The sequence below is a fragment of the Neomonachus schauinslandi genome, chromosome 15 (genome assembly GCF_002201575.2).
Source record: "Neomonachus schauinslandi chromosome 15, ASM220157v2, whole genome shotgun sequence".
In the NCBI taxonomy this organism is placed as follows: Eukaryota; Metazoa; Chordata; class Mammalia; order Carnivora; family Phocidae; genus Neomonachus; species Neomonachus schauinslandi.
Window position 1 is genome coordinate 41,800,363 of NC_058417.1, and position 21,449 is coordinate 41,821,811.

At 36.1% G+C, this 21,449-nt stretch overlaps 1 protein-coding gene across 1 annotated transcript in view; it reads right to left on the reverse strand.

The window, feature by feature from the left end:
* The window catches only part of GPATCH8 (G-patch domain containing 8), a 117,898-nt gene that overhangs the window by 68,434 nt on the left and 28,015 nt on the right, over window positions 1-21,449 (reverse strand). Inside the window, exons 2-3 of the mRNA XM_021681759.2 lie at window positions 19,240-19,314; window positions 10,858-10,930 (exon numbers count right to left, since the gene is read on the reverse strand). Coding sequence (XP_021537434.1) covers window positions 10,858-10,930; window positions 19,240-19,314 — 148 coding nt within the window. The remainder of the gene's footprint in view (window positions 1-10,857; window positions 10,931-19,239; window positions 19,315-21,449) is intronic.

Consider the following 21,449-nt stretch of genomic DNA (forward strand, 5'->3'; position numbering starts at 1 on the left):
TGTGAAGTTTTACCTAGTCATTCCTTCTTCTGAGGACTTAACAGCATTTACGCTAAGATTTTCCCCTGAACTCCTAAAATGAATAGCAAACTCTATGAGTAAGGGCAGTATCTTATAATATTATATATACTCTTTATAATCGTCTCTTGAACACAGTAAATATTCAATAAATGTGCAAATAGCTCCATGTAATTCTTCACCAGTGTCTCCTTAAAAGTAATCTACCATGATAAAGTCCAATCTGCTTCTGGAACTAGTTCACTCTTTTCTTAGTTAAAAAAAAAAGGGGCGGGGGTGCTAGAGGGCTGAGTCAGAAGAGCATACGACTCTTGGTCTCAGAGTTGTGAGTTTAAAAGCCCAGGTTAAGTACAGAGATTACTTAACAAAATCTTTTAAAAAGATAAATAATAAAAGTTTACCCAGATTCACTTAAAAAAAATAGCTTCCAAATTTCATTTGAAAAATTGGCCACGTCTTTTCTGGTTATTTTGCCACAAACTTAACATATATTTAATGTCTTTTGATGTATCTTTTAAATGTGATGATCTCTATACTGAGAAACAAGCAGTCCATACAGAATTTAAGTTCACTATTTCCCCTTCTCCTCTCCCCCAATCTCTCTCCCTTTTTAAGTCTAGCCCTAAAGCCCGGACCTCTTACTGCAGACTGCTAATTCTAATGTTCCTCTTCTTCATATTAATGAAATCCCATTCAGAAGGTCACAGGTTTTACAGAATCTGTACTTTACCAAATTTGATATATGAATTACTAAAATTATGCTTGCCATTGGCAACTGTGTAAAGACTGCAAAGATCAGGGGCGCCTGGGTAGCCCAGTCATTAAGTGTCTGCCTTCGGCTCAGGTCATGGTCCCAGGGTCCTGGAATCGAGCCCCGCATCGGGCTCCCTGCTTGGCAGGAAGCCTGCTTCTCCCTCTCCCACTCCCCCTGCTTGTGTTCCCTCTCTCACTGTGTCTCTGTCAAATAAATAAAATCTTTTTTTTTTTTTAAAGATTTTTATTTATTTATTTGAGAGAGAATGAGAGACAGAGAGCATGAGAGGGAGGAGGGTCAGAGGGAGAAGCAGACTCCCTGCCGAGCAGGGAGCCCGATGCGGGACTCGATCCCGGGACTCCAGGATCATGACCTGAGCCGAAGGCAGTCGCTTAACCAACTGAGCCACCCAGGCACCCCAAATAAATAAAATCTTAAAAAAAAGAAGACTGCAAAGATCATTTAATTAGCAGGGAAAAGAGGTAATTCAACTACAGGCTCCTTCACCTAGACCAGCTTCAAGTATAAATAACTAAGCCCTTCTGACAATCCATACCTTCATGCTGGGGGAGCTACATGGCTGTCCTCCCCCAACTACTCTTATTTCCAGTTACCAACTTTTTCTGACAAGAGCAAAGGTATACATATAGGAATATTGATTTCAAAGTTATGCTTATACTTGAACGGCAGAGACTCAGTAGCTATATGACCTTTCCAAAACTGTTCCTTCATTTATGAAATGATTATACTATTTCATTAAGTGGAACATAAAAAACATTTAGATTCTAAATCAACGTACATGAAATGTACTAAGTGTAATTTCCTTTTCAAAAAGGAAAATAAATTTCAAAGGGAAACTAATATAAAAGGACAACAAGTTAGATTTTACAAAGACCCTATCCACAAAATTTATCTATGTCATTATAATATTAAAGGAAAGCTTATTGGGACACCTGGCTGGCTCAGTCAGTAGAGCACGCAACCCCTGATCTTGGGGTTGTGAGTTCAAGCCCCACATTGAGTATAGAGACTGCTTAAAAATAAAATTTAAAAAAAAAAAAAGGAAAGAAACAAAAACAAAAAAGGGAAAGCGTATTTTTCTCAGCCAAAGAATGATTTTTCTTAGGAAGTCAGGAAAGTTTTAAAAGATCAACATTCTAGTTTAACAATAAAGTCTATTTTTTCCTTTTTTCTTTTTTAAAGGGAGGGGGTGGGGGGAGAATCTTAAGCAGGCTCCACGCCCAGCATAGAGCCCAACGCTGGGCTCGATCTCACAACCCTGAGATCATGACCTTAGCTGAAATCAAGAGTCGATGCTTAACTGACTGATCCACCCAGGCGCCCCAATAAAGTCTAAAATGTAACACTACATATTTCTATTCTGTTGTACTGAATCCAAGTCTAGTTTTCCTTCAATCATAAAATGTAGTAAGAACACTGCTATTACTAGCTAATGCAGGCCCTACCCAACTATATTCACCATTTATTTGCTAACTGAAACTAGAGCAGGGATGGGGGGGAAGGGACATATACCTAAAAACAAAAAACACACCCTACTTTACTACTCTGTTCTAATTTTGCCTACTCTTTTTCAGAATAATTTTCTCTCTATATAAATTTTTTTAAGTAGGCTTCATGCCCAGAGTGCAGCCCAACGTGGGGCTTGAACTCACAACCCTGAGATCAAGACCTGAGCTCAAGGGTTGGACACTTAACCGACTGAGCTACCCAGGTGCCCCAACTTTTATATTTTTAAATAGCAATGTAAGTATATCGCATCAAATTTTAGAAGAATACAATAAAAAGCAACTCAGTTTCCCTTCAGAGTCTGCCTTTACAAGGACTTTTCTCTGCATAGTCAAGAAAACATAAATATACAGGTATACCTCACAGAATGTACCTGTTTAAGGCTTCATAGTGGAATGCCTCAGTTCATGACTCTCAACACGATATTATTCAGCCAATGATTTTATATAGTAAAATGTCTATATTTCATTCTCAAAAATCTAATTCAGCATTTTTAAGAAAAAGATATGTAGAAATCTGGAAATACATTCCACATACACTAGAACTTTGGAAAGCTTCTTAAGTATCAATAAAAGGGACAGACATGTTACTACACAACCATATTAATTATTTGGCAATAAGGAAGAAACGTTTAGGCAATGTCCTAGCAATTTTTTAAATTTTTTAAATATACATTTACATATATTTTTTATTTTTATATATTTATTTTTAAATAATATTTTTATATATTTGTCAGAGAGAGAGAGAGCGCGTACAAGCAGAGGGAGCGGCAGGCAGAGGGAGAAGCAGGCTCCCTGCTGAGTAGGGAGTCGATGCGGGGCTCCATCCCAGGACCCTGGGATCATGACCTGAGCCGAAGGCAGCCGCTTAATGACTGAGCCCACCCAGGCGTCCCCCTGGCAATTTTTTTAAACATTCACAAATAGATAGCTATATCTTGAAAATTGGTTGGGGGTTTTGGGGTTGACAGGTAACTCATTTTAAATAATAGTAAATATATACCTAAGTAAGGTCTTCACACAGGTAGGTGGTCTGATTTCGGGGAACAAAATACTGATTTTAAGCAGGAGATGTGTATTTATCAGTATATATATATGAGTGTGTGTATATCTATGTATGCAATATAACACAAATGGTAGTTTAATATATACCACACACTGTTCTGTACATTGCTTTCTACTTAACGTACCTTGGAAATTGTTCTACATATACCAAATACATACTAAATGACTTCAATCCTTTTAAAGCAGCATGGTTTCCCTTTATACAATTTTAGTATTCTATTTTTTCAAATACAAAATGCCATTAACCACAAAACACAATTATTTCATATGCCCAAAAGAAATTTAAGAGCTGCCAATTATAACTATAATACCATTAATAAGATGCATTTAAGTTTACCTTTATTAAAATATGAAAAAAATGTCTTGGAATCAATGAAATATGGACTGTTTCCAATCTTTTGTTATCACAAAATAACATGATATAATAACTTTGATCATACATTATTTTGTGCATTTCAGAGAGTTAAGTGAAGAACAGAAAATTAGGATTGCTGACCCCAAGGATACATGCATTTTATTTTTAAAGATTTATTTATTTATTTGAGGGGGGGAGGGGCAGAGGGAGCGGGAGACAGAGAACTCCAAGCAGACTTCCTGCTGAGGGTGGAGCCCAACACAGGGCTGATCCCATGACCCCGAGCTGAAATCAAGAGCCAGACGCCCAACCAACTGAGCCACCCAGGCACCTCAGGATACATGCATTTTAATCTTTAGGTAATTCAGGTTGTTGTCTGCAGTGGTTTACCAATTTTTATTCATACTGGCTATGATGTAAATACCTGTTTTCCCAAAATATGACCAAGCTAATTATCTTTAACCTTTCCAGTGCAAAAGTGAAATATTTTATCTTGTGGTTTTTAAAATGCGTATTTCTCTTATGAAAAGAACTGAGAGTATTTTCATACACTTAAAGATCATTCGCATTACTTTTCTATGAACAATGTTCATATCATTTCCCCTTTCCTCTTTAGGCTGTAAGTCTTTGATGTAACAGATAAATACATGAAGGAAATTTGTCCTTTGTCTATAATGAGATATTGCAAATATTTCCCCCAGTTTGTTATTTGTGTTTTTTTAATAATGAAATATAGTAAAATGTATCCATTTTTAATGGCTTCTGGGTTTGCGGTTAAACTTAGAAAAGGTCTACAGACATGCCACCCTGAACGAGCCCGATCTCGTCTATACTTAAAAATTTCCTCATTCCAACATTATTATTATTTTTTAAAGTAAGCTCTATGCTCAACGTGGGGCTTGAACTCATGACCCCAAGATCAAGAGTCGTATGCTCTACAGACTGAGCCAACCAGATGTCCCTCCAACATTATTTTAATTTTTTTTTCAAGATTTTATTTATTTGTCAGAGGAAGAGAGAGAGAGCACAAGCAGGGGGGAGTGGCAGGCAGAGGAAGAAGCAGGCTCCCTGCTGAGCAAGGAGCCCGATGCAGGGCTCCATCCCAGGACCCTGGGATCATGACCCGAGGCAAAGGCAGCCGCTTAACCAAGATATTTTTAAAATAATAATTATCGGGGCACCTGGGTGGCTAAGTCAGTTAAACGTCTGCCTTCAACTCAGGTCATGATCCCTGGGTCCTGGGACCGAGCCCCACGTCAGGCTCCCTCTTCAGCAGGGAGTCTTCTTCTCCCTCTGCCTCTCCCTCCCACTTGTGCTGCCAAATAAATAAAATCTTTAAAAATAAATAAGTAAAATAAAATAAAAATAATAATTATCCCAGTGCACACCCTAATGATCTTAGGATTTCTTTCTTTTTTTAACATTTAAATAGTTTATTCATCTGGAATATATGTCAGGGTAAGGTAGCACAATGAGGATCCAACTTCTTTTTTCTGAGTGGCTATCCAGTTTTCCCAATGCCACTGTTTAGTGATTGGGGCTCTTCTTAGATTTTGTAAATTAGGCTCAGAAGTGGCAATAACTAATGACCTCAGAATTAGTGAAACAGACACCAAAATTAGCGGCTCAGAGACCATAAAATGCACACAGCATTAAAAATACAGATCCGGGAGTCAATTATCTAGCACATATTGAGCACATTATAGCTACTATACTGTAAAATTACAGACTAGCAAGACAGTGCTTCTCTATTTTTTTTTTAAATGATATTTAGGTTTCTGATTAAGACCTAAAGATGGGGGGGCACCTGGCTCAGTCAATGAGTGTGCGACTCTTGATTTCAGGTTGTGAGTTTGAGCCCCATGATGGGTGTACAGATTACTTAAAAATAAAGTCTTAAGGCGCGCCTAGGTGGCTCAGTCGTTGAGCATCTGCCTTCGGCTCAGGTCATGATCCCAGGGTTCTAGGAGTGAGCCCCGCCATCGGCTCCCTGCTCTGTGGGAAGCCTGCTTCTCCCTCTCCCACTCCCCTTGCTTGTGTTCCCTCTCTTGCTGTGTCTCTCTCTGTCAAATAAATAAATAAAATCTTTAAAAAAAAAAAAGGGGGGGGGGAGAGAAAAGACCTACAGATGGATTATCTCCAATTCAGTTAAAACATCTAAATATACACTATAGAGGTGTTAATAGCAATCAGCATTTACATAGCATTTTATAGTTTTTATAAAGTGATTTCATCATTTTTATTAATTTACTTCACCCCATAACTGTGAATAAATGAGCAAAGATTTTAATTTCCATTTATTGGACTGAAAAAATAACTCAGTGATGGTAACTTGTCCCTTTTACTTAAAGTGGCAGAGCCAAACTCAAACCTAGACCTTATATTTCAAAATGCTGCTCACATTGCCTTCACATCTTACACCAAGTAATTTTACACAAAACTACACAAGATTCCCTACCTCAAGGAACATGGAGTGATTTGTCAGTTAAATATTCAGATTGATCACATACTTAATTCTAAGCATGGAAAGAGTACATAAAAGTATAAAACTCAAGAAACCTTCAAAGATCTACAGTAATTTAAAAGAGCAAGAGTTGGGGAACAGGAACAATTTCTTACCTACTTTGTCCCTTGCTTATGCTATTTACAGCCAGTATAGCTAGAATGCATTATTAGCTCAGTAAATATGTGTTGGTTGTCTATTATTGATTGAACCTCCTAGACAGGGTGAGATATGAAACAATTATCAGACTCCATCCATTTTTCTCAGGGGCTGAACTTTTGCTTGTGATTTAAAAAAAAAAAAAAAAGTCAGCCAAACCATCAAAAAGCACCTAGACAATTTAACAAAGGAAGTTTAGGTACCCCATTTCTGGGCTATACCTACTGACTAAACATTTCACAACAAAATAAAGATTTTGAGCTGCATTCCATTCCATTTTATTTTTTTTTAAGATTTTATTTATTTTTTTGACAGAGAGAGACACAGCGAGAGAGGGAACACAAGCAGGGGGAGTGGGAGAGGGAGAAGCAGACTTCCCATGGAGCAGGGAGCCCGATGTGGGGCTCAATCCCAGGACCCTGGGACCATGACCTGAGCCAAAGGCAGACACTTAATGACTGAGCCACCCAGGTGCCCCAATTCCATTCCATTTTAAAGCTGCCAGAAGGTTATAAAACAATTTCAAGACCACAAAATACAACTATCATTCATTGTTGCTTTATTCCAAATTAAATACATCCTCTGCCTCTACAATAAGCAACTGTCCATAATATTTCTCATCAACAGGCCTTTCTCTGTATTGTTCCCTTCAGACACCTTGTCAACATATCTTTTCTATAAGTCTTTTTTTTTTTTTTTAATACTAGCAATCACTTATCTGCACACACAATATAAGTTGTTTTTTAACTTCTGAAATACCCTGGGGTGCCTGGGTGGCTGTCATTAAGCGTCTGCCTTTGGCTCAGGTCATGATCCCAGGGTCCTGGGATGGAGCCCCATATTGGGCTTCCTGCTCTGTGGGAAGCCTGCTTCTCCCTCTCCCACTCCCCCTGCCTGTGTTCCTGCTCTCGCTAGCTCTCTGTCAAATAAATAAATAAATAAAATTAAAAAAAAAAAAAAAAAACTTCTGAAGTATCTTAATACTAAGGGAGGAAAAAAATGGTAAGAATAAAGGAAATTCAAGTACAAAAATAAACCCAATTTATTTTTTTAAATAATTTTTTTTTTTTTTTTATTTATTTATTTGACAGAGAAAGACACAGCGAGAGAGGGAACACAAGCAGGGGGGGTGGGAGAGGGAGAAGCAGACTCCCCGCCGAGCAGGGAGCCCGATGCGGGACTCGATCCAGGGACTCCAGGATCATGACCTGAGCCGAAGGCAGTCGCTTAACCAACTGAGCCACCCAGGCGCCCCCCAATTTATAAAGTATAATTTTTCTATCCTGCCAGATAATCTCATTTTAGAGTCAGCATACCATCTATTCCCTAATCTATCCAGTGACAAGATATTTGCACTGTAGCCTCCAAGGCCCGACACTCTTTGTAAAAACCTTGGATGAATAATAAATAATTTTTATTTTTTTTAAAGATTTTATTTATTTGAGAGAGACAGAAAGAGACAGAAAAGGAGTAGGGTGGAGGGGCAGGGGAAGAGGGAGAAGCAGACTCTCTGCTGAGCAGGGAACCAGAGTAGGGCTCGATCCCAGGACCCTGAGATCATGACCTGAGCCAAAGGCAGGCACTTAACCATGAGCCACCCAGGTGCCCCTGGTTGAAATAAATTTTAAATGTTAACAAAATATCCTGAAGAGATCAGGTTTAAATTTTAGTGGACGGTTATGTTGAAGATGTTAGAGCCCTAAACTCAAATAAAAAGGAGAAGTGATAGAATTTACAAAGCTGTGAGCCCAGAAATTACATGCAGTGCCTAGTCTATGCAATACTAAAAAGGCATTACCATTTTCACTAGATTGACAGGGCTTTCTTCAGTGGTTATCTGTAGCAAAGGTTTGGTACAATGAAAAAAATCTGTCATGAATTACCTCAACATGCCATAAATGTGGTTACATTCCAGGTCAGATCATGTGGGTATTATAGAAACAACTATGCAAGAGAAGTACGCACACTGTTGAATCTGACACAAAAAATAAAGATCCATCTACAAGACAATTAAACAGCCTTTAATGTTGGTAACAGAATAAGATTCCATTCTTCTCAAGGGTAAAGATACTGTCCCAGCCATTCAAAACAGATGGGCTTTGCACAATAATTGTGAATTTAGTGAACACTACTGAACCGTACACTTTAAAATGTTTAAGATGAGGGGTGCCTGGATGGCTCAATTGGTTAAGCGGCTGCCTCTGGCTCAGTCATGATCTCAGGGTCCTGGGACCCGGCTTGCATTGGGCTCCTTGCTAGGCGGGGAGTCTGCTTCTCCCTCCCTCTGCTCTTATACTCTTGCTCACTCATGTGCTCTCTCTCTCCCTCTCAAATAAATAAAATCTTAAAAAAAATAAAAATAATAAAATGATGGGATGCCTGGGTGGCTCAGTCATTAAGTGTCTGCCTTCGGCTCAGGTCGTGATCCCAGGGTCCTGGGATTGAGCCCCGTGTCAGGCTCCCCACTCAGTGAGAAGCCTGCTTTTGCCTCTCCCACTCCCCCTGCTTGTGTTCCCTCTCTCGCTGTCTCTGTCAAATAAATAAATAAAATCTTAAAAAATAATAATAATAAAATGGTTAAGATGGGGGAAAAAAAGGTTAAGATGGTAATTTTATGTGTTTTTTACAATTAAAAAGAAGAAAAAAGAGATGGGCTTCAAATTCTCCTTGTAATTTAGATGAATAATGGACTCATATGCCTGCAACCATGGAGATGGGAGTTAAAATATGGATAAAACCTCCTTTTTTCAAGGAGCTCAAAGTTCAAAACACAACCAAAATTCTAGAGTATTCTTTTTTTTTAAGATTTTATTTATTTATTTGATAGAGAGAGCCAGAGAGCAAAAGCAAGGGTAATGGCAGAGGGAGAAGGAGAAGCAGGCTCCCCACTGAGCAGGGAGCCTGATGTGGGGCCCCATCCAAGGATGTGGGATCATGACCCGAGCGGAAGGCAGACACCCAACTGACTGAGCCACCCAGGCGCCCCTATTCTTAAAGTAAAAATTAAAATTTTCTATCATGGAAAAATAAGTGAGTATTCAATTACCTCTCCTTTATTCATTCTCTCTCTTTTCCTCTGCTAGGTGTACTTGAAAGTCTCTGACGCTTAGAAATGAAAAATTCTGGGATTCAAACCGATTTGCTCTTTATTCTTTGTATCAACTGCAATGAGTTCTTATGCCACTGAGAAAACAAGTTTAATGGTAATCAAACCTTTCTATCTCCCCCCCAAAATAGATTAGTGCTTAGTAATAAATACTAATTTGACTAGAACTTGTAGAATTATAATTCAAAAAGCAAAGGTTTTGGGGGCGCCTGGGTGGCTCAGTAAGTTGAGCACCCGACTGTTGGTTTCAGCTCAGGTCATGATCTCAGGGTCGTGAGATCGAGCCCCTCATCAGGCTCCACGCTCAGGATGGGGTCTGCTTGTCCCTCTCCCTCTGCTCCTCCCTCCCACCCCTGCTGTCTCTCAAATAAATAAAATCTTTAAAAAAAAAAGGTTTTAAAGACTAGAATGTCCTGCTTTATGCCCCGTCCTGTGCCCCTTAACACACATTTGAACTGATTAGACTTCCCATTCAAATTGTGAAAATCTATTTTCAAAATTCAGAGAATCAGTCAATAAAAGCACACCTCTCCCCAAAGATCCCTTTATACAATGAGACCCCCTCATGACCAGAAGTAGAAGTGCAATGATTCCCATCATTTCTGAGGTAGTGTTCACATCTGTGAAGAATAAACACTAGCTCGTGAACATGAGGGAGCTAAAAAGTGAATGGAGTTGGTTTCCAACTAACAAGAACTCAAAAGCAGAAATGTTAGTATTTTGTTTTTATCCAAATGATTACTATAATAAAAAGAAAAAATAAATGGAACGGAAACTTTAAGCCACATATTTTCCAGAGCCTGATCTGAACCTGAGAAATGGACCTCTGCTCAGAGAACCACAGGAAACAAACTGCTGCTTCCATTTTTTGTTTTGTGTGGGTTAATTCTCTCTACTACTACATGGATTCTGACTGCAGAGAAAAAGAACCAGGGCAATCACCAGCTTCAGGGAGAATTTGGAAGGCAAAAATTAAATTCTGCTGTTGAATGGGTCCCTTTATAATACTGAAGCCACAATACAACATCACTAAATGACACAAAGAAAGCACACTCTGAGACTATGTGTTCTTTTTACTCCACCCACCCATCACCCCCACCAAAAAAATTTAAAACCAGTCGAGCCATACATACACAATGTTTGACCTGAAAGTATTCATGACACAGCAGCTTACTCTTGCAAACTATTAGCTTAACAGTAGCTTAAAATACAGTTATAGGGAAAATATAGACTGTTCTAGGGGAGAAAAGGCAGGGGAAAAAGCCCAAACACTTAAAAAAAAAAAAAAAAAAGACATATATTCAGGCATAAGATCAAATCAAAAACATTGTTTTCTTTCTTTCTTTCTTTTTGTACATTTAAAAAACTTACCCTGAAGAGATTTTCCCAATCCCTGGCCCAGCTTCCACCCATGTTTCTGGAGTAAGCGATGTCCAATATTATCCTGACAGACAGAACAGAGAGACAAACCAAAAATATTCCAATAATATATTCTTCCCTTCCTAGTGACATTTAAACAGGTGATGAGCAAGAGATAATTCTACATATATGCATGCAAAAAGATGCTAATAATAGGGTAAATGTGCCCAACAAAAGGGGCATTAATGTAAAAAGAAATGCTGGCCAGTATTTTATATGGGAAGAACATAGGGGTAAGGGTCCTTTCTGATGGTGTGCTGGGCAACTTTTGTACATAACACTTTAAAAAGGAGCAAAAAGGGAAGGGGAAAAGGGGAAGAATACATTTATGAAGTTTAAAACTAACATTAAAAAGCATAAAATCAAGGTACTTATACAATCATATCCACCACCTAGACAGCACCACTTTAAGATTTTTTTTTTTTAAAGAAAATCTACACTGTGTTTAGTTATTTTGTTTATGTGTCAGGCTTTCATGATACAAAGTAAGTTGTAAGTGTAAGACTGCCCCACCACTAGAAATGAAAACACAATCAGAGCAAAATCCAGGCTAGACTTGATTGGTTTTTTTAATATATATATATAAAAAAAATATATAAATATTTAACTAGCATGCAGCCAATATTAAACTGAAAAAACAGTGAGGTTAGTAAAACAAGAAATTAAATTGATTAAACAGAAAAATAAAATGAGCTCAAGCACAGACTGAGTGATGCATTTCAACATGTAATCTAACAAAAATGCTAAAATGTTAGAATGAAACAGGCCTAGCAATAAGTTAACAGTAAAGAACCATTAGTGCATGTAGGGGGAAAAAACCAATATACATAATGTCTCATCTTCCTAGGAGCATATCAGAAAAGGTATTTCAATGTAAATTGTATGAAAAGGCACCAGAAACAACAATTAATGTCAGCTTCTGTGTAAGGGTTCAAGATCTTAGAAACCTCTGCATACCTTTGTCCCATTTGCTTTTTACAAATATTGTGAAGTATAGAGACAAAACTAAAACAACCATTAACTACATCAGATAAAATGCTGCTAAACTCATCGAAAGGGAAACATTTTAAAATAACCAACACAAAGTGTTCTCTATGCATTAAAATGTAATTTATATTACTAACCTGATATCATTTGAAAATAATCTATTTCCTGAATCAATCTATAAAGCTAAAGCCATAAATAGTTGATTTAAAATCAAATATCTCCTGTTAAACTGCTTTTTATCTTCTAGCTCCATATTCAATGATAAAATGCTCTTCAGAATTATAGAAGAAAAAAATTATTTTACTGTTTTCTTTTCAGACAGTAAATTAGAAGAGGAAGATTAAGCCTCCCCAATGTTCTGTTTAAGTGGGGGGAGGGGGGACAATTTCCTTCCACAAGTTTATGACATGCAAACTGCAAACAGGAAAACTCAGCTGAGCAAATGATTATTTCAATGATCAGGCGGGGGGGGGGGGAGATCAGGGTACTTTTTTTTTTTTTTTAAGATTTTATTTATTTGACAGAGACATAGCGAGAGAGGGAACATAAGCAGGGGGAGTGGGAGAGGGAGAAGCAGGCCTCCGGTGGAGCAGGGAGCCCCCTGTGGGGCTCGATCCCAGGACCCTGGGATCATGACCTGAGCGGAAGGCAGAAGCTTAACAGCTGAGCCACCGAGGTGCCCCAAGATCAGGGTACTTTTTTAATAACAAAAAACAGGCAAACAATAATGGAAAATTTGTTTCAAAAAAAAAAAAAGGAGGAAGAAATTTTGTTTCTAAAACAAGATACTATTATTTTCAACATATAGATACAAAATCAATATGGCGTACAAAACGTCACTAGGAATTACTTTTTGCCAGAAACTAAAAGAATCTGAAAATGCCATGGTTATGTGTAATCCCAGGTGATGACTCCCATATTACTAGACATCACAAAAACTTAAAAAAATAATTAAAGTCTTAATATAAGTAATGTTAGCAAAAAATGAAGAAGAGGTCTTTATTTTACTACTATAAACTTACCTGTACATAAAATCCTTACTGTATATCGTAACTCCTACAAGTGAGTAACTATGGAAAGGACAAGGATAGCAGAATGACTCTAAGATTATGTAGCTGACTAAATTATTGTTTAATCTTTTAATAAGCTAATGCTATAACTATACTTGGCACAGAGATTTAGGGTATTAAATCATGCTGACAAAAACTGCTGCCCCTTTTTTTATTTAAGAAAACTCAATCTTTGGCTAAGTGGAGATGAGACATTATGCTGACTGTGTTATATTATGAATGCACTAAAATAAACAGACAGATGAAGCAGTATGCTATTTCCAAAAGCAGTGCAAGTGGAGTGAAAGCATTTCCATACGAACCTGGCTTTAAAAACTGGGCTGTCAAAAGAACAGTTAAATGTAACACAAAGTAAGAAACTGTCCAATCACTAATGGTCGTTTTTTTTTTTTTTTGTCTTGTTTTCAATTCACTGCTTGCAATTAATGTATTTATTAAAGAAGAGTGAAAGCATAAGTAAATTCACGAGTCAAGACCAGCTGAGAGATTCAAGAGCAGCGTGTTGTGACTGACAACAGTGAAAGGAAAAGCAAATGTTAAAGGGAGAGGAAGAAAAAAGAAAACTTTAGGATTATACACATTAGCACCACTTTTACAAAACCACTCAAGATGGCTGTCACCTCAAAAAAAAAAAAAGCTATTGATACAAAATGATAGTGGCATTTCTCAAACTTTAGGTGAGAACTGTTTTTTAATCAAATGTATATTCCTAAGTATGAATAAGAAACGAAATGTAAGGGTCTATATTAAAATTATTACCATGCCACTCTATGTCCTTACGATTATAACAAAGGCAACAGAAACAATGGACATACCTCTCCCAGAACCTCTTCCCCTTACCAACCTCCTAGATTAAGTGAATGACTAATACAGAAAATCTGGACCTTTCCTATCATTCCAGACTACCTGCTTTTGGAGGAAAAAAGGCAGCTCTGTGACTCTGCAGAAAGGGCTAGTATTCAGTATGGTCCCTTTTCCTACCAAAAAAAGAAAAAAAGTTTTATAAACACTTGTCAAAAATCCAATAGGCTTAGGGATGATGGATAGCACAAGGAAGACAAACCAAAATACCTCATAACAAAGTAGAACAAAGCAGACTTGCTATCTCTGAAATGATCAAAATGTTCATTGAACATTCACCGTGAAAGAATAAGGGACTCACTCGTAAACCTGTGAAAATAATAATCTCCTCTCTCTATCTGGAGTTGTGATTTTGCTAATTATTCCTATGGATGTTATTTATAGCAATAAACTGGAGTAAGTAATTTAAAGCCCAAACAGGTGATCTAGACGTAACAAGGGCAATGAGCACTAAATTTACTCCTAAAGTAGTAACATTTTACTATTTCAGTCATTACAGTAGTGACTAAAAAATCTTTCAGTTTTTTATTTTAAAATAAAATATGTAATTTGAGGTTTAATTATAATGTCATAGAACCAAAATTAATAGAAAATTTTTTCTTTTTTAACACTGGTTTTTAACCAACAAAGGGGCATGACAATGACAGGCTGTTTATAAATTAAATGCACATGCAAGAACTGCAGGAAAATTCTACCTACCTACCTACCTACCTATTTAAGTAAAATCTACCCCTAACGTGGGGCTCAAGCTTATGACCCCCAAGATCAAGAGCTGTACGGTCTATCAACTGAGCCTGCCAGGCACCCCAAGGCAAATACTAATTTTAAATTAACTGATAAAGCAACTGACCTTTGCCCAAGGGAGGCAGGCAAAAAAACTGGTTTTCCACTTAATTCATAGAGTTCCCACAAGCTATTTGTTCCTCTCTGTGCGCAAGACCAAAATGGTGGCAGTGTGGAGTTTTCTTTGGTTAGGCATGAATTTCTTAATTCTGGTCAAACCATGAAACTGAACTGAAAACCCAAACTTTTTTACACCTATTACCTCAGTTGGCCTTTTTTCTTTTCTATTTTCTATATAACTAAAATGTTATATTTTTACCCTTTGTTCCCTTCTATTATATGTGTAAGAAAGGAGAATATAATTTTTAAATGGGAAGATCTCTGAAAGCAAGAAATGTTAAGTATTATAAACTATCAACATGCTGAAACACAATACCAGAAAAAAACAAAAACAACAAAAAACCTCATTATTGTTTCAGCCATTCCTCAACACTTGTATTTATTAACTATCAAGTAGAAACTTTTCCCAAGAAATTTTCTCTGCTCCATAAAGCTATATTCCATCATAGTAACAATGACCATTTTGGCCACAGCACCACCAATCTGTATAGTGGGACCCTGCCAAAACACAGAGAAAAATTTACTTTATTATAAGAGGCTGATTCTAGTTTTTATAGCAGGAAATAGAATATCATGTCTCAAGAGAAAACTATACTACAATTATGTCAGTGACTGGATGAATATTAACTCCACACTCAATTTTCTTTTAGTTGACAGCCACATTCAATTTACACCATTTAGTCCATTTTCAACAGTGACAAAAACAGTTAAGTCTCTTGAGTGGATTGTAAGCTTTGCTGATTGTGTATTAAAAGACTCTATAAGCAAAAACCAAATGCTACTAGGTGAACCCATGCAAACAACAAGTTGTAAAAATTCCCGAAACAAAAAATCTATAGCTCACTACAGATGACACAATGAAGACTAGAGAGAAAAGCCATATAGTAATGCTACACCATTCAGCTCCAAGAAGCACATTATTTATAGTGCAGTCCCCATATGGTCACTGCTAAATGTCAAATCAGCAGTCTTATAGTTACAGTTTGGAACTAGTGGAGTCCACAGATCTAAACAGATATGCAACATGACAAAACTCAATTATACATATACTTCTAAATCCCTACATGAGCAAAGTAAACATCAGCAACTGGAGTTTGAAAACTTACATTAATTTTTTAAAACTGCTCAGTCAACCTAAGAACTATAAAGACGAGATTTTTATTAGGTAAAACAAAGACCAACTAATGGCTGATGGTAGTTTTACTTCCAACTGCAACTGTGACAACATATTTTACTATGATGCAGGTATTTTGTCTTCTGTATAGCTTACAATCATGCCCCCATCTCATTTGTCATATTGATGACGAAGGTCATAAAAAACCATATATCCTAAATCACACCAACCAGTTCTTGGAACTCTAGACTGAGCTATGGCTTTAGATTAAGTTTTGTTTTCTAAGTATTTTATCCTTATTAAGAATGTAGAGCATGTAATTATAATGGTTGGGACTTAAAAAATCACTAAGCAGTAACTTAAAATTCAAGTCCTGAAAAGTTTTTTTGTAATAAAGGTAAAACATTAATATTTTCCATCTTCTCTGAATTCAGATAATCAAGCTGTCTGGCAATTCTTTCGTAATTTTCTTAGAACAAAGTTTTATTCCTGACCAAAAATTTCATTGAAAGATACCTGGTTGGTTGAAATAGAGCAGGGGAAATAAAACTTTTTAACAAAGATTATGAAATACTTTATAAATGCTGGTGAGGTGTTTTCCACACTTCCTGATTGAAAGGGAAATACCTGTATCATCAAACTAACAAATCTAGGCTTCACAAGTTTACTAAAAGCATAATGCATTATTGAGTCTTTGTATTTCCTTCCCCATCTTGCCGGTTTGCAACAAATTTACCCTATTACCAAAGGAAAGGACCTTAATCCTATACTCACAATAACCCTTCACACAGGCATATTTCTTGGCACAAACCTGTGCAGAGACTTCCACGGTTACCAGCTGCTGCAGATTACCTTTGTTTTAAAAAAAAAAAATGACTAGACCTTTAGCTCCTGCAATGATCTGTAGACTCCCAAAGCTGCATATTTCCAGCCACTTTTGAGTTGCATGCTGTAGCAAAACAGTCAGCACCTCTCAATAGATATTGCTGCAGAGAAAGATTTTAATTCAGCAGAGACTCTGTGTGAGAAGCAATGCCATTTCCCCCTAAGAACAAGAAAGTTCAATATAGCCAGCCAGCCATGTAACTAAAATATACTTATTTGGTGGGCATTCCTTAGGCGATAGGGCACTTCCTCTTGGGGGGGGGAAGAGGGGAAGAGGGGAATTGATACCACACTACCAACTTTCATGCCAATTGTTTTAGCAAAAGTTTCTTTAAAACCTTTCTTTAAAAACTTTCAATTTGTCCCCAGGTGATTTGGTAAGAGAAATAAAATCCCTCCTGTTGTGTGTCCCCACTTCTATCTAACACAATGTAGATTAAGAAGCTCCTCCTCCTACTACTTAAACTACCACATCAGTATTTATTTATTTATTTGTTTCAGGAGTAAATTTTCATTAGAAGTATAATTTATTAATATGTATCTCTGAACATACACTTATTTATTAAAAAATCAAATATCCAGTCTGATTACGATACCATTATTTTAAGTGGAGAAGATAATACTATTCAATAAATAGAGCATATATCAATTCCACTCCTACTCTCTGAGATTACTCAACAAGGATTACTCAGTCAGACTGTCTTCTGACAGAATTCTTCCTATGACATATGCTGGAAAAAATCCTGGACAGTGTGAGAGGAAAAACAGTATTAGCGCCTCACACACCAAAGGAAGGAATTTTCCAAAAACTTTAAAATGTGGCCCTAAAATGCTTCAGAAATGTTAAATATTAGAGTTTTTAAAAAAATCTTTATTGAGTATAGTAATAAGGAATACTAAGCTGCAAATTTAGTCTAATTAAATTTCCTACTACTGTTGAGTCAGAGTACCCACAGAATTATAGCTTATTTAAGAATATTAGCCATGTACCTTGTAGATATGGTACTTGGGTCTTGCTTCTGATAGTTATCTGTTCTTAAACTACGACCCAAAGAAACATTTAAATAAAATGGAAAAATTAAATTATTTTTCAAGTACAAAATACTAATCTAGCTAGCTTACAGACTTCATTATAAAATTCTGCCTTGTGATAATTCCCAAGATGATACAGAACAAAGCACAAACTTCAGTGATTTTTAACTTAGCAATGTGGACTTGGCATTTTATCCTCAAATCAAAACACAAGACTGGGCTTTCAGCACAATATCAGATATGAATTCTCCCTCTGCAGCATTATCACATGCGTCATCAATTACTGCCATGCCTAAGTCTAGCATCATGCCAGCACATTAAGACAGAAGGTACTATATGCAGTGTTCACTGGACCAGAAGAACAGAAATAAGAAGGGGAGGTGGGGGAGAAAGAAACCCTAGAGAAGAAATTAAAAAAAGGCAGACCGTGCAATACAAACCAGATCATGGCTGCTTAGCTAATATGGGCCAACTGCTGTGGAAGAAAAATGTCGAACACCCCAAGTTGTGTAAATTTCCGTAAACATCTAAACACACACACAAACACACACACAACACCAACCTAATTAGGAACATAAATATATGTTGATCCTTTACTATGTTACAGTTTTGGAAATAAAAGCTAGAGTTAAAATATCTGTTCTCTCTATACTGCCTTATTTTCCTGAGGGAGGAGGAAAAGCTAGTGTTTCTTAAAAGGACAGGGGAGATGTCTTGACTGCTATAAAGATTAAGATTTCCTCTTTGATCATTTTCGCTCAAGTTTACCAATAACTCACTGAAACCCTTATTAAAATATGTACACTTAAGCACAAATATTAAATACTGACAATACTGACAAGTTTAGACATTTTAACAATGAACTGTGTAATTTAAAAATAAAGGGCTTTTCAAAATAAAAATAATGTTTAAAAATTAAGATTTTTTAAAAAAATTAAGTCAGGAAAATAAATCTCCTTGTTCTATTACTTTATATCAATATCCAAAACTAAGGCATGTAAAGAGATAGAAAGAATCAGCTTTTCACAAAAACCAGACATCTACTTAAGCTACCAAATTTGTCGTTTTTCACAAGTGTCTGGTAAATATATTAGTCCTTAACTATTAATAATGGAACATTTCACATGTGATTCCGTTGCCCAAGAAAGGTGAAGCTTTTAAAGGATCAAAATACATTTTACTCCTTTATTCAATTTACAAAAAACACTAAACTTTAACTTGCTATCTTTAACAGAATTTCAGTATGGGCCAACATGATATTTTTCCATCAAATTCTAACTTGTTTCTAGATTTTTCAGACTGATTTCCCAAAATATTAAATATTAGATTACATCCCAAACTCTATTTGATTATTGTAGGGCATGCAAAAAAAAAAGCTCTAAATTGTACTGTAAATTATTAAGTTTAAATTCATTCACATCAAGTGTCACACAAACACTACCTAACTAACTATGACCCAAAATTAAGCACTGATCATCTTACCGATTCTATAGGCTTGTCAAGTGATGCTTGTTCAATTTCCAAATGTCCTTCTTCATACTGATCAAAGTGATTACCCTGAAAAAACAAGACTACAGTTATTTTTCAAAAGTAATAAATGCCAAAATTATTAGTAATCTAATTAAACTAGGGATTATTTTCAACTTTTCATTCTTTTTCAGTAAACAAATTGTGCCACAAATTCAGATTTTTCTAAATATATAAAAATAATTTATTAGAGGAGTCTAGGCCTAGTAATATGAATTCTTCCTATAGCAAACACTGAAACTGCTAACTAAAATACTATCAAAAGCATTTGGGATTATCAGCAACTTCTCAGATGGACTACATTATGAAGATTGCAGGATCTTAAAAACAAAGATCTATGTTTTCATAAACAATCTTGTACTAAAGAAAACAAATAATGGAAAAAAACCCTATATTACAATATTGTCCAATGTTGATAACATTGCTTTTAACAAAACTGCTAAAGCATTCAACTTTAAATTAAGTGCTAACTCCCAAGCTTCAAGGAATTCGAAAACACAATCTCTTGACACATTATTCCAAATACAGCTTTTCCTCAAATAATCTGCCAAGAGAGATAAACATGTCTGTATAATGCCATATTTGACTATAATCAAGCAAGCAGTCACTGCAACTAGAGTAAGTCAAAACAGTTCAACTGAGGATAGGTGCAGACAACTAGGAAGTTCTTTCTAATCATGGTTTTCTCTGATCTCCCTGATCCATTAGAAAAGAAGAGCTCATAATTTGGCTTTAAATCAGAATACCAATTTTCTGGGTCCCTTTTTGTTACAAAAGAGGGCACGATGATTTGTGAGTCCTGAATTGACCTAAACCAAAAGACTAAAGAGCCTACATTAATTCAGGACTAACTTGAATGTTAACTTAACAAAAAGTTACTTTACTTTTTCAAGGTAAAATTTTAGTTGAATAAATAAAACTTAATGATACAGATCTAAAACATATAATCTGCCACACTGTATCACTAACACTAGGTTACTTGTTTCCCTCATCAGACTATAAAGTCCTTAAGAACAACACTAAATCTTATTTATCTTTTATAACCCTAAAAATAACGGTGGCTAAACATTAGAGAACAATTAGGTGCTAAAATTGTGTGGTAGTGGTAAAAAAACTCTAGAATTAGACAGTGGTGGTGATAATGGTCATACAACATTGTTAATGTACTTAATGCCACTGAACTGTATACTTTAAAATACTTAAAATGGTACTTTTATATTGTATTTTACAATAAAAATGATAAAAATAAAAATAAAATTGTGCAGTAGAGTCTATCCAAAAGAAAGGAGTAACAGGTATGGGTTTTCCAAAGAAGAAAAGCAAATCCTAAAAACTGAAGATCAGGCATTCCAAGAATGAGGAAAAGCAATCATCAACAAATACTAAAAATGAAAAAAATAGCTATAAACCCTGAAAGGATTTATCTACAATATTCTGTACAACAATCTCTTTAAAATTAATACTTGGCTCTTCTTTTAACTTATAAAGCAACATTTAAATGATCTGAAAGTTACTTACAAGGTGTTAATTGCAAAGCACTTCAAAATTCCCAAATAATAAACATCCAAATACTTAGAGTAACTAAAAAACCTCACATTATAGAACAATGTCCCACTAAATCTAGTAATTTTTTCACTCCACAGCTCTATATGATTTAAAGATAAAATCTCATCCTATCAACAATAATTGCATACTATTTTGTAAGTGACTTTAGAGTAACTTAGGACAACCATGTTTTAAATCAAAAGAGAACTGCCCCCAAATTTATCACTATCAAAGATGATATAATAAAAGCACAAACACTTGCAGATATTATGAGAGAACTACCAAGTAACTCTACAAAAAAGAATATGGACATCTAGGAAAAGCCATTCTAGTTCATCCTTACTGCACAAGAAATCACTCAAAATTTTCCAAATAGATAATGAATCATTAGCAAAATCCTTCCATCTGTAGACTTAAAATCATTTATTTATTTTTTTTAAAGATTTTTATTTATTTATTTGAGAGAGAGAATGAGATAGAGAGAGCATGAGAGGGGGGAGGGTCAGAGGGAGAAGCAGACTCCCTGCTCAGCAGGGAGCCCCATATGGGACTCGATCCCAGGACTCCAGGATCATGACCTGAGCCGAAGGCAGTCGCTTAACCAACTGAGCCACCCAGGC